Source organism: Hyperoodon ampullatus (assembly GCF_949752795.1).
Source record: "Hyperoodon ampullatus genome assembly, chromosome: 5".
Taxonomy (NCBI): domain Eukaryota; kingdom Metazoa; phylum Chordata; class Mammalia; order Artiodactyla; family Ziphiidae; genus Hyperoodon; species Hyperoodon ampullatus.
In genome coordinates this window covers 86,334,161-86,349,195 of record NC_136918.1, presented here as the reverse complement: position 1 = coordinate 86,349,195, position 15,035 = coordinate 86,334,161, and the positions used below count along the sequence as shown (strand labels likewise).

The following is a 15,035-nucleotide window of genomic DNA, read 5'->3' as shown; positions in this document are numbered from 1 at the left end:
TCTTTCCAGCATTTATTGTTTGTAGATTTTTTGAGGATGGCCACTCTGACTGGTGTGAGGTGATACCTCATCGTAGTTTTGATTTGCATTTCTCTAGTGATTACTGATGTTGAGCATCCTTTCATGTGTTTGTTGGCAATCTGTATATCTTCTTTGGAGAAATGTCTATTTAGGTCTTCTGCCTATTTTTGGATTGGGTTGTTTTTATTTTTGATTTTGAACAGCATGAGCTAATTGTAAATTTTGGAGATCAATCCTTTGTCAGTTGCTTCATTTACAAATATTTTCTCCCATTCTGAGGGTTGTCTTTTTGTCTTGTTTATGGTTTCCTTTGCTGTGCAAAAGCTTTTCAGTTTCATTAGATGCCATTTGTTTATTTTTGTTTTTATTTCCATTTCTCTACGAGGTGGGTCGAAAAGGATCTTGCTGTGATTTATGTCAGAGTGTTCTGCCTATGTTTTCCTCTAAGAGTTTTGTAGTGTCTGGCCTTACATTTAGGTCTTTAATCCATTTTGAGTTTATTTTTGTGTGTGGTGTTAAGGAGTGCTCTAATTTCATTCTTTTACATGTAGCTGTCCAGTTTTCCCAGCACCACTTATTGAAGAGGCTGTCTTCTCCATTGTATATTCTTGCCTCCTTTATCAAAAATAAGGTGACCATACGTGTGTGGGTTTACCTCTGGGCTTTCTATCTTGTTCCATTGACATATATTTCAGTTTTTGTGCCAGTACCATACTGTCTTGATTACTGTAGCTTTGTCATATAGTCTGAAGTCTGGGAGCCTAATTCCTCCAGCTCTGTTTTTCTTTCTCAAGATTGCTTTGGCTATTCGGGGTCTTTTGTGTCTCCATACAGATTGTGAAATTTTTTGTTCTAGCTCTATGAAAATGCCATTGGTAGTTTCATAGGGATTGCATTGAATCTGTAGATTGCTTTGGGTAGTATAGTCATTTTCACAATGTTGATTCTTCCAATCCAAGAACATGGTATATGTCCCCAACTGTTTGCATCATCTTTAATTTCTTTCATCAGTGTCTTATAGTTTTCTACATACAGGTATTTTTCCTCCTTCGGTAGGTTTACTCCTAGGTATTTTATTCTTTTAGTAGCAATGGTAAATGGGAGTGCTTCCTTAATTTCTCTTTCAGATTTTTCGTCATTAGTGTATAGGAATACAAGAGATTTCTGTGCGTTAATTTTGTATCCTGCTACTTTACCAAATTCATTGATTAGCTCTAGCAGATTTCTGGTAGCAGCTTTAGGATTCTTTATGTATAGTATCATGTCATCTGCAAACAGTGACAGCTTTACTTCTTCTTTTCTGATTTGGATTACTTCTATTTCTTTTACTTCTCTGATTGCTGTGGCTAAAATTTCCAAAACTATGTTGAATAATAGTGGTGAGAGTGGACAACCTTGCCTTGTTCGGTTCCTGATCTTAGTGGAAATGGTTTCAGTTTTTCACCATTGAGGATGATGCTGGCTGTGGGTTTGTCATATATGGCCTTTATTATGTTGAGGTAGGTTCCCTCTGTGCCTACTTTCTGGAGGGTTTTTATCATAAATGGGTGTTGAATTTTGTCAAAAGCTTTTTTGCATCTATTGAGATGATCATATGGTTTTTATGCTTCAGTTTGTTACTATGGTGAATCACATTGATTGATTTGCATACATTGAAGAATCCTTTCATTCCTGGGATAAACCCCACTTGATCATGGTGTAATGATCCTTTTAATGTGCTGTTCGATTCTGTTTGCTAGTATTTTGTTGAGGATTTTTGCATCTATGTTCATCAGTGATATTGGCCTGTAGTTTTCTTTCTTTGTGACATCTTTGCCTGGTTTTGATATCAGGGTGATGGTGGCCTCATAGAGTGAGTTTGGGAGTGTTCCTCCCTCTACTATATTTTGGAAGAGTTTGAGAAGGATGGGTGTTAGCTCTTCTCTAAATGTTTGATAGAAATCACCTGTGAAGCCATCTGGTCCTGGGCTTTTGTTTGTTGGAAGATTTTTAATCACAGTCTCAATTTCAGTGTTTGTGACTTGTCTGTTTATATTTTCTATTTCTTCCTGGTTCAGTCTCAGAAGGTTGTGCTCTTCTAAGAATCTGTCCATTTCTTCCAGGTTGTCCATTTTAGTGGCATATAGTTGCTTATAGTAATCTCTCATGAGCCTTTGTATTTCTGCAGTGTCAGTTGTTCCTTCTCCTTTTTCATTTCTAATTCTATTGATTTGAGTCTTCTCCCTTTTTTTCTTGATGAGTCTGGCTAATGGTTTATCAATTTTGTTTATCTTTTCAAAGAACCAGCTTTTAGTTTTACTGATCTCTGCTATTGTTTCCTTCATTTCTTTTTCATTTATTTCTGATCTGATCTTTATGATTTCTTTCATTCTGCTAACTTTGGGCTTTTTTTGTTCTTCTTCCTCTAATTGCTTTAGGTGTAAGGTTAGGTTGTTTATTCGAGATGGCTCCTGTTTCTTAAGGTAGGATTGTATTGCTATAAACTTCCCTCTTAGAACTGCTTTTGTTGCATCCCATAGGTTTTGGGTCGTTGTGTTTTCACTGTCATTTGTTTCTAGGTATTTTTTGATTTCCTCTTTGATTTCTTCAGTGACCTCTTGGTTATTTAGTATTGTTTATGCTCCATGTGTTTGTAGTTTTTACAGATTTTTTCCTGTAATTGATGTCTAGTCTCATAGTGTTGTGGTCAGAAAAGATACTTGATATGATTTCAATTTTCTTAAATTTACCAAGGCTTGATTTGTGACCCAAGATATGATCTATCCTGGAGAATATTCCATGAGCACTTGAGAAGAAAGTGTATTCTGTTGTTTTTGGTTGGAATGTCCTATAAATATCAGTTAAGTCCATCTTGTTTAATGTATCATTTAAAGCTTGTGTTTCCTCATTTATTTTCATTTTGGATGATCTGTCTATTGGTGAAAGTGGGGTGCTAAAGTCCCCTACTATGATTGTGCTACTGTTGATTTCCCCTTGTATGGCTGTTAGCATTTACCTTATGCATGTGCTCCTATGTTGGGTGCATATATATTTACAATTGTTATATTTTCTTCTTGGATTGACCCCTTGATCATTATGTAGTGTCCTTCTTTGTCTCTTGTAACAGTCTTTAAAGTCTATTTTGTCTGATATGAGAATTGCTACTCTAGCCTTCTTTTGATTTCCATTTGCCTGGAATATCTTTTTCCATCCCCTCACTTTCAGTCTGTTTGTGTCCCTAGGGCTGAAGTGGGTCTGTTGTAGACAGCATATATATGGGTCTTGTTTTTGTATCCATTCAGCCAGTCTATGTCTTTTGGTGGGAGCATTTAATCCATTTACATTTAAGGTAGTTATCGATATGTATGTTCCAATTACCATTTTCTTAATGTTTTGGGTTTGTTATTGTAGGTGTTTTACTTCTCTTATGTTTCCTGCCTAGAGAAGTTCCTTTAGCATTTGTTGTAAAGCTGGTTTGGTGGTGCTGAATTCTCTTAGCTTTTGCTTGTCTGTAAAGGTTTTAATTTCTTCGTCAAATATGAATGAGATCCTTGCTGGGTAGAGTAATCTTGGTTGTAGGTTTTTCCCTTTTATCACTTTAAATATGTCCTGCTACTCCCTTCTGGCTTGCAGAGTTTCTGCTGAAAGATCTGCTGTTAACCTTATGGGTATTCCCTTGTATGTTATTTGTTGTTTGTCTCTTGCTGCTTTTAATATTTTTTCTTTGTATTTAATTTTTCATAGCTTGATTAATATGTGTCTTGGAGTGTTTCTCCTTGGATTTGTCCTGTATGGGACTCTCTGCTCTTCCTGGACTTGATTGACTATTTCCATTCCCATATTAGGGAAGTTTTGAACTATAATCTCTTCAAATATTTTCTCAGTCCCTTTCTTTTTCTCCTCTTTTTTGGGACCCCTATAATTAGAATGTTGGTGCATTTAATGCTGTCCCAGAGGTGTCTGAGACTGTCTTCAGTTCTTTACATTTTTTTTTCTTTATTCTCCTCTGTGGTAGTTATTTCCACTATTTCATCTTCCAGGTCACTTATCTGTTCTTCTTTCTCAGTTATTCTGCTATTGATTTCTTCTAGAGAATTTTTAATTTCATTTATTGTGTTGTTCATTGTTGTTTGTTTGCTCTTTAGTTCTTGTAGGTCCTTGTTAAACATTTCTTGTGTTTTTCCCATTCTATTTCCAAGATTTTGGATCATCTTTCCTATCATTACTCTGAATTCTTTTTCAGGTAGACTGCCTATTTCCTGTTCATCTGTTTGGTCTGGTGGGTTTTTGCCTTGCTCCTTCATCTGCTGTGTGTTTCTCTGTCTTCTCATTTTGCTTAACTTTCTGTGTCTGGGGTCTCCTTTTAGCAGGCTGCAGGTTTGTAGTTCCCGTTGTTTTTGGTGTCTGCCCCCAGTGGCTAAGGTTGGTTCAGTGGGTTGTGTAGGCTTCCTGGTGGAGAGGACTGGTGTCTGTGTTCTGGTGGATGAGGCTGGATCTTGTCTTTCTGGTGGGCAGGACCGCATCCAGTGATGTGTTTTGGGGTGTCTGTGACCTTATTATGATTTTAGGCAGCCTCTCTGCTAATGGGTGGGGTTGTGTTCCTGTCTTGCTACTTGTTTGGCATAGGGTGGCCAGCACTGTAGCTTGCTGGTCATTGAGTGGAGCTGGGTGTTAGTGCTGAGTTGGAGATTTCTGAGAGAGCTTTCACTGTTTGATATTACGTGGAGCCGGGAGGTCTCTGGTGACCAATGTCCTGAACTCGGCTCTCCCACCTCAGAGGCACAAGCCTGACATCCGGCTGGAGCACCAAGACCCTGTCAGACACATGGCTCAGAAGAAAAAGTAGAAAAAAAGAAGGGAAGAAAGAAAAAATAAAATAAAATAAAGTTGTTAAAATAAAAAATAATTTAAAAATTATTAGAAATAAAAAAATTTTTAAAGAAAAAAAGAAAAAAAAAGAAAGAAAGGAGAGAGCAACCAAACGAAAACACAAAGCCAGCAATGAGAACCAGTGCTAAAAATTATACTAAAAACAAACAAACAAAACAGAGAGAAATCTAGGACAAATGGTAAAAGCAAAGCTATAAAGACAAAATCACAGAAAGAGGCATACACATACACACTCACAAAAAGAGAAAAAGAAAAAATATATATATATAGTAAAAGAAAAAAGGAAGAGAGCAACCAAATCAATAAAACAAATCTAACAATGATAATAAACTCTAAATACTAAACTACGATAAACATTAAATGAAAAGCAAATTAGATGCAGAAAGCAAACCCCAAGTCTACAGTTGCTGCCGAAGTCCACCGCCTCAATTTTGGGATGATTTGTTCTATTCAGGTATTCTAGAGATGCAGGGTACATCAAGTTGATTGTGGAGATTTAATCTGCTGCTCCTGAGGCTGCTGGGAGAAATTTCCCTTTCTCTTCTTTGTTCGCACAGCTCCTGGGGTTCAGCTTTGGATTTTGCTGCACCTCTGCGTGTAGGTCGCCGAGGGCATATGTTCCCCGCTCAGACAGGACAGGGTTAAAGTAGCAGTTGATTAGGGTGCTCTGGCTTACTCAGGCTTGGGGGAGGGAGAGGTTCAGAATGCAGGGTGAGCCTGCCGTGGCAGAGGGTAGCGTGATGTTGCAACAGCCTGAGGTGTGCCGTGTGTTCTCCTGGGGAAGTTGTCCCTGGATCTCAGGACCCTGGCATTGGTGGGCTGCACAGGCTCCCAGGAGAGGAGGTGTAGATAGCGACCTGTGCTTGCACACAAGCTTCTTGGGGGCTGCAGCAGCAGCCTTAGCATTTCATGCCCGTCTCTGGGGTCTGCGCTGGTAGCCGCGGCTCACACCCATCTCTGGAGCTCGTTTAGGCAGTGCTCTGAATCCCCTCTCCTCACGTACCCCAAAACAATGGTCTCTTGTCTCTTAGGCAGTTCCAGACTTTTTCCCGGACTCCCTCCCGGCTAGCTGTGGCACACTAGCCCCCTTCAGGCTGTGCTCACGCAGCCAACCCCAGTCCTCTCCCTGGGATCTGACCTCCGAAGCCCAAGCCTCAGCTCCCAGTCCCCACCCGTCCCGGTGGGTGAGCAGACAAGCCTCTCAGGCTGGTGAGTGCTGGTCAACACTGATCTTCTGTGTGGGAATCTCTCTGCTTTGCCTTCTGCACCCCTGCTGCTGCACTCTCCTCTGTGGCTCCGAAGCTTCCCCCCGCCACCCCCCGTCTCTGCCAGTGAAGGGGCTTCCTAGTGTGTGGGAACTTTTTCTCCTTCACAGCTCCCTCCCAGAGATGCAGGTCCCATCCCTATTCTTTTGTCTCTGTTTTTTCTTTTTTCTTTTGCCCTACCCAGGTACATGGGGAGTTTCTTGCCTTTTGGGAAGTCTGAGGTCTTCTGCCAGTGTTCAATAAGCGTTCTGTAGGATGCATTTCTGATATATTTGTGGGGAGGAAGGTGATCTCCACGTCTTACTCCTCCGCCATCTTGAAGGTCTCTCTGTACTTTAATTCTTTTTTTTTTTGCAGTACGCGGGCATCTCCCCGTTGTGGCCTCTCCCATTGCGGAGCACAGGCTCCAGACACGCAGGCTCAGTGGCCATGGCTCACGGGCCCAGCCACTCCGCGGCATGTGGGATCTTCCCAGACTGGGGCACGAACCCGTGTCCCCTGCATCGGCAGGCGGACTCTCAACCACTGCGCCACCAGGGAAGCCCTGTACTTTAATTCTTGATGTCACCTTTCCCACTGCCTGGGATGCTCTTCCTCCATCACAGCTCACCTGGCCCTTTCTTGTTATTCAGGTCCAAACTCGGATGACTTATCACTACTTGACCATTTATTTTTCGTTTTATTTATTCCCACTCTAGAAATGTATACTCCATGAAAGCAAGGACTTCATCTGTTGTTCATAACCTGCTCTTCCAATGCCTAAAATAGTACCTGGCACAGAGTAACAATTTAATATATATGTTGAATAAATGAAGAAATAATCTGAAAAACTGGAGACATAAATGATCCAAATGGAAATTGGCTTCTAGGACATGGCACCCTGGCTTTCCTCCTACCTCAGGGGCCTCTCCTTTCCAGTCTTCTTTGCTGGTCCCTCCTGATCTCTTCACCCCTAAACAGTGGAGTTCCTCAGGGCATCAGTAACTAAAATACTGAATTCCAGAGGAATAAATGTTTTGGGGAGGCAGGGAGGTGAGGTCAGCTTTAGACTCTCTTCATAAAGAACAAAGTTGATTTATAAACTAGTGGTCAGATTACCTGTATGATAGTAGATCAAGTTAACAAGCTGCCCTCCGTGCCACAGGATTAATATCTTACACTTACTAGATAACTGTGTTATGTCAAAACTGCCTCTGGATGTGGTTCTACTTCAAGAGACAAAATAAGCCTTAAATGTAAACTGACTTGTAATATTGGAGTTAAAGTAAATTAGCTTCAGGGAAGTAGAAACAAACAAAAATTAAGAACAAGAGAAAGAAAAGCTCTCATTTCATACTTTGAAATACACTATGGGTTACTCTTTAGTAAGTTGTACTCCAAAGAATTGTTAACATCGCAGCAAAAAATGTATTCTCTTACCTTCTGCATAGACTTCATCATGATCCTCTATTTGCTCAGGTGTTTCCAAATCTACAATTTGGCCCCAAAGCCTTCTGGATAAATCTGAATTTCCAGCAGAAAATGCTTTTGAAACTGCAAATTCTGAAGTTTTCTCCACTCTCTTTAAAAGAAAAAAGAAAAAATCCACTAAGATGACAGCTTCCTTCAGGGTTAGAGAATTTCTCTCCTATTTAAGAATCTGATCTTCTACCAACTACCAAGATACTTTCATTTTTCCATTTTTAAAGGAATTCTGAGGTTTAAACATCCACCCTAAATAATTTCATTCATTAAATATGCGATTAATTACAGTATTTTACCAAGTTTTAACAGGTGTTCACAATGTTTATATTTGAACAAAAGGTAATTTAAGCTTTAGATAACTTTTGTTTAGAGCATTAGTAACGGGATCCTGACACCTGGACATTTTATTTTAAAAAATATATAATATTTTATTAGTTTCCATGCCACTAGGACTTGCATATGAATATGAACCAGAGGCAGGTAGCTACACTTCCTCAATTACCTCTGAAAGGAACTTCCCATCATATATTAGGCAAACTGTAAGTTCAAAAAAAGTGGGATAAACAGAGTCATTGAACTGCAGTAATCAGGAATATTTTAACTCAACAGTGGGAATCTAGTAAAAGTATGGCCAAATTCACAGCAACGGGGAAGGGATTAGCAGAGGTGGACAAACTCTTGGCATTTTGGTTTACCTGCATGGTATAAAAAGTGTATTTTACAATTAACTCCCGACTTCCCCCCCTCACACCACAAGCCGGTTTTTCCTCCATGCCTGTTGTGTTCCCAGCCTTCCAACTCAGGTAGTGACTATTCTTTCAGTTCATCAGGACGAAAATCTTGGAGGCCTTCTTGAATCCACTCTCTGTTATCCCAGACATAATCTGTCAGGAAATCTGTTGACTCTAATTTCAAAATATATCCAGAAGCTGACCCCTTCTTGTTACCTCCAGTGCTATCACCCTGGTCCAAGGCACCACCGTCTCCTGACACATTTTCTGGAATAGTCTCCCACCACAGCAGCCAGAGAAACCCTTTTAAAATGAAAGCCGTCTCCTATTAACTATACTCAAAACCCTTCAATGGTTCCCTAGCTCCCTCAGAACAAAAGTCGAAGTCCTCATGATGTGCTCCGTGGTCCTCCAACATCAGGCCCTTTGTGAGCCCGCTTGCCGCTCCTGCCACTGCTCACTCTACCTCAGCCACTCTGACTTCCTTGTTCATTCCTCCTTAAACATGCCAAGCGCATTCTCACCTCAGCCTCTGTGCTTTCTTCCCCTCTGACTGCTCTCCTCCAGAAGGCCGTACTACTGTTTCCCTCCCCTCCTCAAGCCTTTACTGAAATGTCACCTTCGTAGCAAGGCCCGCTCTGACTACCCCTTAAAGAATTGTAAACACCCCCCTCCTGGCTCTCCCAGTTTCCCTCGGCAGTTCTGACTTTCTCTGTAGCACTTATGACCTTATAACATATCTTATCACTTATCGTCTCCCCTAACTTGAACATAAGCAGGGATTTTTGTCTTTTTCATGCGTGAAACCCCTAGCACCTAAAACAGTGCTTGGTACATAACAGATGCCCCATCAATGTTTGTTAAAGAATGACTATGTTAAAGAGTTATTCAAAAAAGCCACACTTTCCCATAGTTTATGTTGTTGTCTGACCTATTTTGAAAATGATTTTTCCTCGTGCCCTTTGTGGAAAGACTGGTAGTACAACTGTCAAAACCTGCCATGGGCTTTACCTTTTAAACTCTCAAGGGTTTTGTATACTAAGTTTGAATTAGAAGCAGAGGAATAAAGTTGAAAAGGCAAGGATAACTTGAAAAAGATGTAGAAAATAGAACATATGGGAAAACATATGAATCAGAAGAAAAATGATCTAATCAGGGTTAGAGTCAAGAAAGTATCATTTATTCTTTATGAAGTCACTCTGGAGAGATCTGTTTCCCACATTATCTTTCCATATATGTCCCCCTCTTCCATTTTGAGTGAGTGGTCCACTCAGTGGATTTGGAAATCTTAGTTCTAGAAGTTGTAACAGTTTAGGGTACACCCAGAGTTGGGATATATTAGGGAACAAAATCAGACAAGAAGACAGAGGAGTGAACAGAGAGGTATTAAGAGAAGCAAGAGGGGGGCTTCCCTGGTGGCGCAGTGGTTGACAGTCCACCTGCCAATGCAGGGGACACGGGTTCGTGCCCCGGTTTGGGAAGATCCCACATGCTGCAGAGCAGCTGGGCCTGTGAGCCGTGGCCACTGAGCCTGTGCGTCTGGAGCCTGTGCTCCGCAATGGGACAGGCCACAACAGTGAGAGGCCCGCGTACCACAAAAAAAAAAAAAAAAAAAGAAAAGAAAAGAGGAAACAGTGTCACGAAAAGGTAATGGAGGAGAGAATTTCTAGAATAAAAAAGTGATAACTAGAATTAAAAAGTGATAACTGTATCAAACAGACCTTAAAAAGTTTGAGAACGGATCACTGGATTTACTCAGGAAGTCATTTATGACAACTTTCTGTGGAGTGGTAAGAAGTAGAAACTGAAGGAAAATAATTTTGGACACAAGAGGATAATAAAAACACAAAGGCAAGGAGTCCAGGCTATACATCCAAAGATACTGGAAAAGAAAAAGAAATAGTATGGCAATCAGAATGGACTGCATGGTGAAATGAGAACTTCTTGATTTTTTTCAAGACGGGAGATTTGAGGGTATAATGGAGAAAGAGCTACTGCAGAAGTTTTAGAGGAATGATAAAATCTAACCAACTCAAGCTGGCTGACAACGGCATGAAAGAGGAAAATGGTGCAGACAAGTCACAGCAGAATTTTATCCTTCTATTTTACCTAAATCTTCCCCTCTGGGGGAGACGGTGACTAAATGTACAATTAAGCCCTGCAAAGGCTTGGCATTCTGACTTTCAACACTGACACGCAAGCTGAGCCTGATGGAGACTGAGAAGTGTGCTTCCTAGAGGCTAGCCTCCATGACGGTGGACCCATTTTATTGTCTTCTAAGTCAGGCCTTCTGCAGGAGCCAGGAAGCTTCCCTGGCCCCATTTATATGAGCGCCCCACGCCATGAGCTTCCACTGCATCCTTAATTCTCCCAACAATTTAAAATAAGTTGTTTAGCCCCCCACTGGACTATAAACTCTGGGAAGGCAGAAACTGTACCTGCCCCGTGCACTGTGTTACTTCCAGTGCCCAACATAGTGGGCTAGTACTGGGAAGGAACTTAATAAATACTGGCTGGATGAAAAAATGGTTAATAGTGATTATATCTGGCCTAGGTTCCACCTGGCCTGGTGCTCATAATGCCTGTCAATTTAGATAAGTAATAGCTCTTCAAAATAGTACCAGGCAGGGGGCTTCCCTGGTGGCGCAGTGGTTGAGAGTCCACCTGCCGATGCAGGGGACACGGGTTCGTGTCCCGGCCTGGGAGGATCCCACATGCCGCGGAGCGGCTGGGCCCATGAGCCATGGCCGCTGAGCCTGCGTGTCTGGAGCCTGTGCTCCGCAACGGGAGAGGCCACAACTGTGAGAGGCCCGCGTACCGCCAAAAAAAAAAAAAAAAAAATACTAATAGGCAGAAGGATATTTTCCCAGGAAAATACTGCATGATTTTGAAACATGTGGTGCACAAATGAGTATGGCAACTTGCCAAAATGACACTCGGAGGCACGCACTGGTAGTGGTTTAATGGTACTTTCAACTTAAATGGTACTTGGACTCAAAAATATACATCTCAGGCCTGGAAGAGACCTCAGAGGTTATCTAACCCAATCCACCACCATCCGCCACCCCCACTAAATGCTCAAACATATTCCTCATTAGTCCTAACATTAAGTGACCATTTAGAAGCCACTTGAATACCTCTAGTGATAGAAAATCCATCTGTTTATAAGAATGCCCACTTCATTTTTGGATTGCTTTAGTTACTAGAAGATTCTTACTTGTGATACATGCATAGCTTTTACCTATTGTATTGGTCCCACAGGTCAATGTAACTACAGTACGTTCTTTCCAATTATCTGGGGAAAGCCACAATGTCCTCTCCTAAGGCTTCTCCTCCCCTCCTCCTTTAATCCTCTTCAGATGATCCTCATGGCATTTGAAAGGATGTCTACCTGTTATCTTGTCATTCATGCTTTTACTAGAAGCCACAAAATCATGAAAATGTACTACAATACAAAACTAAGGCAACATATATAGGCACATGGGAATGAAAACAGCAAAATATATGCAAGATGGAGACCTATTAGTATTCCTATTCCATCTGATTATGTGTGACTCTTAATTCTCTTTCTATCTTAATTATGAAATATCCTTACCTTAATCCAGTGTTCCACATTGTCAGGGTCAAACACAGACTGTAGATAATATATACAGAATATTAGTACCCAGCAATGTATCTATCAACTTTGCCATTTTAATTTGTCTTTCTGGTTGAAGCATGGGGACAAGCGTCCTTTAGTCATTCCCCAAAGCACTGCATTAGAAAGTTCAGCAACAAAAAAATACAGAATGCTGGTAGGATGAAGAAAACACGAAGCCTTCTCTGGAACAACTTCTGACTGCTTTATCTCTTACCTAGGCCCATCTCCAGATTCTGATTCAATTGGTCTGGGGTAGGGCCCATGTATTTTTTTAAAGCTCCCCAGGGTTAAGAGCCAAGATAGAGGAATGCTACATATAATATTCCTTATAAAAACCCAAATAAGCACTGATTAATTAGTCGGGTTATTCAAGTGTCATGGAAGCAAATCTGCTTGGAGAAAGGTGTGCGCCTCTCCCCAGACCCCTCTTTTCACGAGTAACTTGTATTTACCTAGAGCAGGGATATTGTTTGGTCCAATAAGAAATGGGGGGTAGACTGAGGGATAACCAGTCTTCCACTGTTTTACAGAGCAAAAATAAGGCAGAAATCGCATAAATTTCTACCCAGGTCAGTCAGATATTAATCTGAAATTAGAAATCAGACCAGTAGGACACCTGCTTTCTTCACTCTCTGTTAACTCTCAGAAGTTTGCAGAATTCCCTCTAATAGCAACTTAACAAATAGAGGTATTTGCTTTGCTAATAATTCAGGTGGGTTTTTAAATAAATAAGGGAATATCTAAACGAGCATGCTGACACATACAGGAGGGAAAGGTATAATACTATCCTTCACTTATATAGCACTTCCCCTTCAAAGCACCTTACAGATAACTAATTAATGCAGCTGTACTGTTGAATAATTTTGTCGCTGCAACAAAGAAACAGCTGATCCTATTCAAACACAATTGAACCTCAAGGAGATCCTGTGTTTTTACCTTTCTATCCTCTAGGCAGTAACAATGAGCACTAGCAGCAAAAACTTTCCTTTTGGGGTCCCCAAAACTGTCCCCAGCTTTTACCTTTCATCATCAAGTTTATACCCATAACCTACTTTGGATCCAATCTATTATGGAACTGGTACAACAGGAGCAGACTCCGTTTCCAAGTCTCTCTAATGCTCCAGTCTGCACACTCCAGCATCTGACGCAAGATATTCACCAAGTAGAATACGTCCAGTGCATTATTTAGCTGGTATATTTAGAATAACCTGCAAGCACAATTGCCTAGGGGCCTCAGAAATGCCACATGTCTACAGAATATTTTTTAAGGAGGTGTAACTTAAGGGTGAAAACAGCTGTAAGCTGAGAAGCCCTCCATTTGGTACTCCCATTTACATTTAAGGCATTCATTTTTTGTGACTGTTAAAAAAAGTAGTCTGGGGCTTCCCTGGTGGCGCAGTGGTTGAGAGTCCGCCTGCCGATGCAGGGGACACGGGTTCGTGCCCCGATCCCGGAAGATCCCACATGCCGCGGAGCGGCTGGGCCCGCGAGCCATGGCCGCGGAGCCTGTGTGTCCGGAGCCTGTGTGTCCGGAGCCTGTGCTCCGCAACGGGAGAGGCCACAGCAGTGAGAGGCCCGCGTACAGCAAAAAAAAAAAAAAAAAAAGTAGTCTGTGGGGCTTCCCTGGTGGTGCAGTGGTTGAGAATCCGCCTGCCAGTGCAGGGGACACGGGTTCGAGCCGTTCTCCGGGAAGATCCCACATGCCGCAGAGCAGCTAAGCCCATGCACCACAACTACTGAGCCTGCACTCTAGAGTCCGCGAGCCACAACTACTGAAGCCCAAGCGCCTATAGCCCATGCTCCGCAACAAGAGAAGCCACTGCAATGAGAAGCCCGCGCACTGCAACGAAGAGTAGCCCCCTTTCGCCACTAGAGAAAAGCCCGCGCGCAGCAACGAAGACCCAACGCAGCCAAAAATAAAGAAATTAATTAATTAAAAAAAAAGTAGTCTGTGTAAAGCACACTCCGTGTGACTGTGACTTTTCACATGTCATTTACACATTTCAAGTTTACAGTGGGGTTATCAGTTTTCCATGTCTTTGGATGCTAATGAATCAAAGAAGGTGGCAAATATAAAGAGGATCTATTTTTTGATTGTTTCTAGAATTTAGATTTTCAAGTGAATCAAGTATTGATATAGTCAATATCTACTTGCATTTCTGAGTTCATTTTAGATACTTTATGTAAAATTAGAAGGGGAGGAATATGAGGCCGAGGACTTAAGGTAAAGATCTTACCCCTCCAATAAAGAAGTTTCCTATGATTTGCAAAACATTAAAAAAAAAGGAGAAGAAGAAAGAAAGAAAGAAAAGAAAAAGAAATGAAACCGTGTGGGAACCTCCCTAAAACCAGGAGTGGTGGGGAGGGAGCAGGGATAGCTCTCGAATTCTCTTCACCGGGATGGGCACTATCAAGACTCCCCGGTTTTTGAGAAAAGCGTTAGATGGAAACAGTTCTTCCACGACGCTGCCCATCAAAGCCGTAAGGTAACCAAGCCCCAAAGTTCCTAGGCCCCCTTCACTTAGCGCAGTGCTGGCTCTCAGTGGGTCATGGCAGGAGCGGACCAGGTAATGATACCCCTGGGGCAAGAGGGAGGAAGCGCAGGTGGGGCTGCGGCTGGCCTTAGGGCCGGTCCCCGCCTCCCCTCCCCTCCCCTCGCCTCCCCAAGAGCTCCCGATAGGAATGGATCACCTTGGTGGGACTCGGCTTCCTTGTAAACTGTTTCCATCCATTCAGCCCCGACCTCTTCCTTGAGGAGGTCCTTTCCTGGGGCGCCAGAAGCATTTTCCAGGCTCAGGGCCGGACTTCGGCCAAAGCTGAAACAACCGCTCCTTTGCCTAGGCTGCTTCCGGGTCTCTCTGGGAGTTGTAGTTCCTCTGCCCACAAAGGCTGCAGGTGTGGGGCGCCGTCGAACCACCACTCCCAGGAGGCTTTGCGCAGGCGGAACGTGTATGCTCAGTTACCCATGGCGATGGTAGCAGTCCCTCGGCCTTGCCAACGCCAAAGCTCATTTTCAATTAACCTTTGCCTTTTCCTGGCGCCCGG

General features: G+C 42.2%; 1 protein-coding gene across 1 annotated transcript in view; it reads right to left on the bottom strand.

Annotated features, from left to right (window-relative positions):
• CCDC191 (coiled-coil domain containing 191) overlaps positions 1–14,774 on the bottom strand; it is a gene marked incomplete at both ends in the record, with an annotated part of 104,676 nt that extends 89,902 nt beyond the window's left edge. The window contains 3 exons of the mRNA XM_079705261.1: positions 7,575–7,716; positions 11,946–11,984; positions 14,682–14,774. Of these exons, the coding sequence (XP_079561387.1) occupies positions 7,575–7,716; positions 11,946–11,984; positions 14,682–14,774 (274 nt within the window). The remainder of the gene's footprint in view (positions 1–7,574; positions 7,717–11,945; positions 11,985–14,681) is intronic.
• Positions 14,775–15,035: the final 261 nt, after the last annotated feature.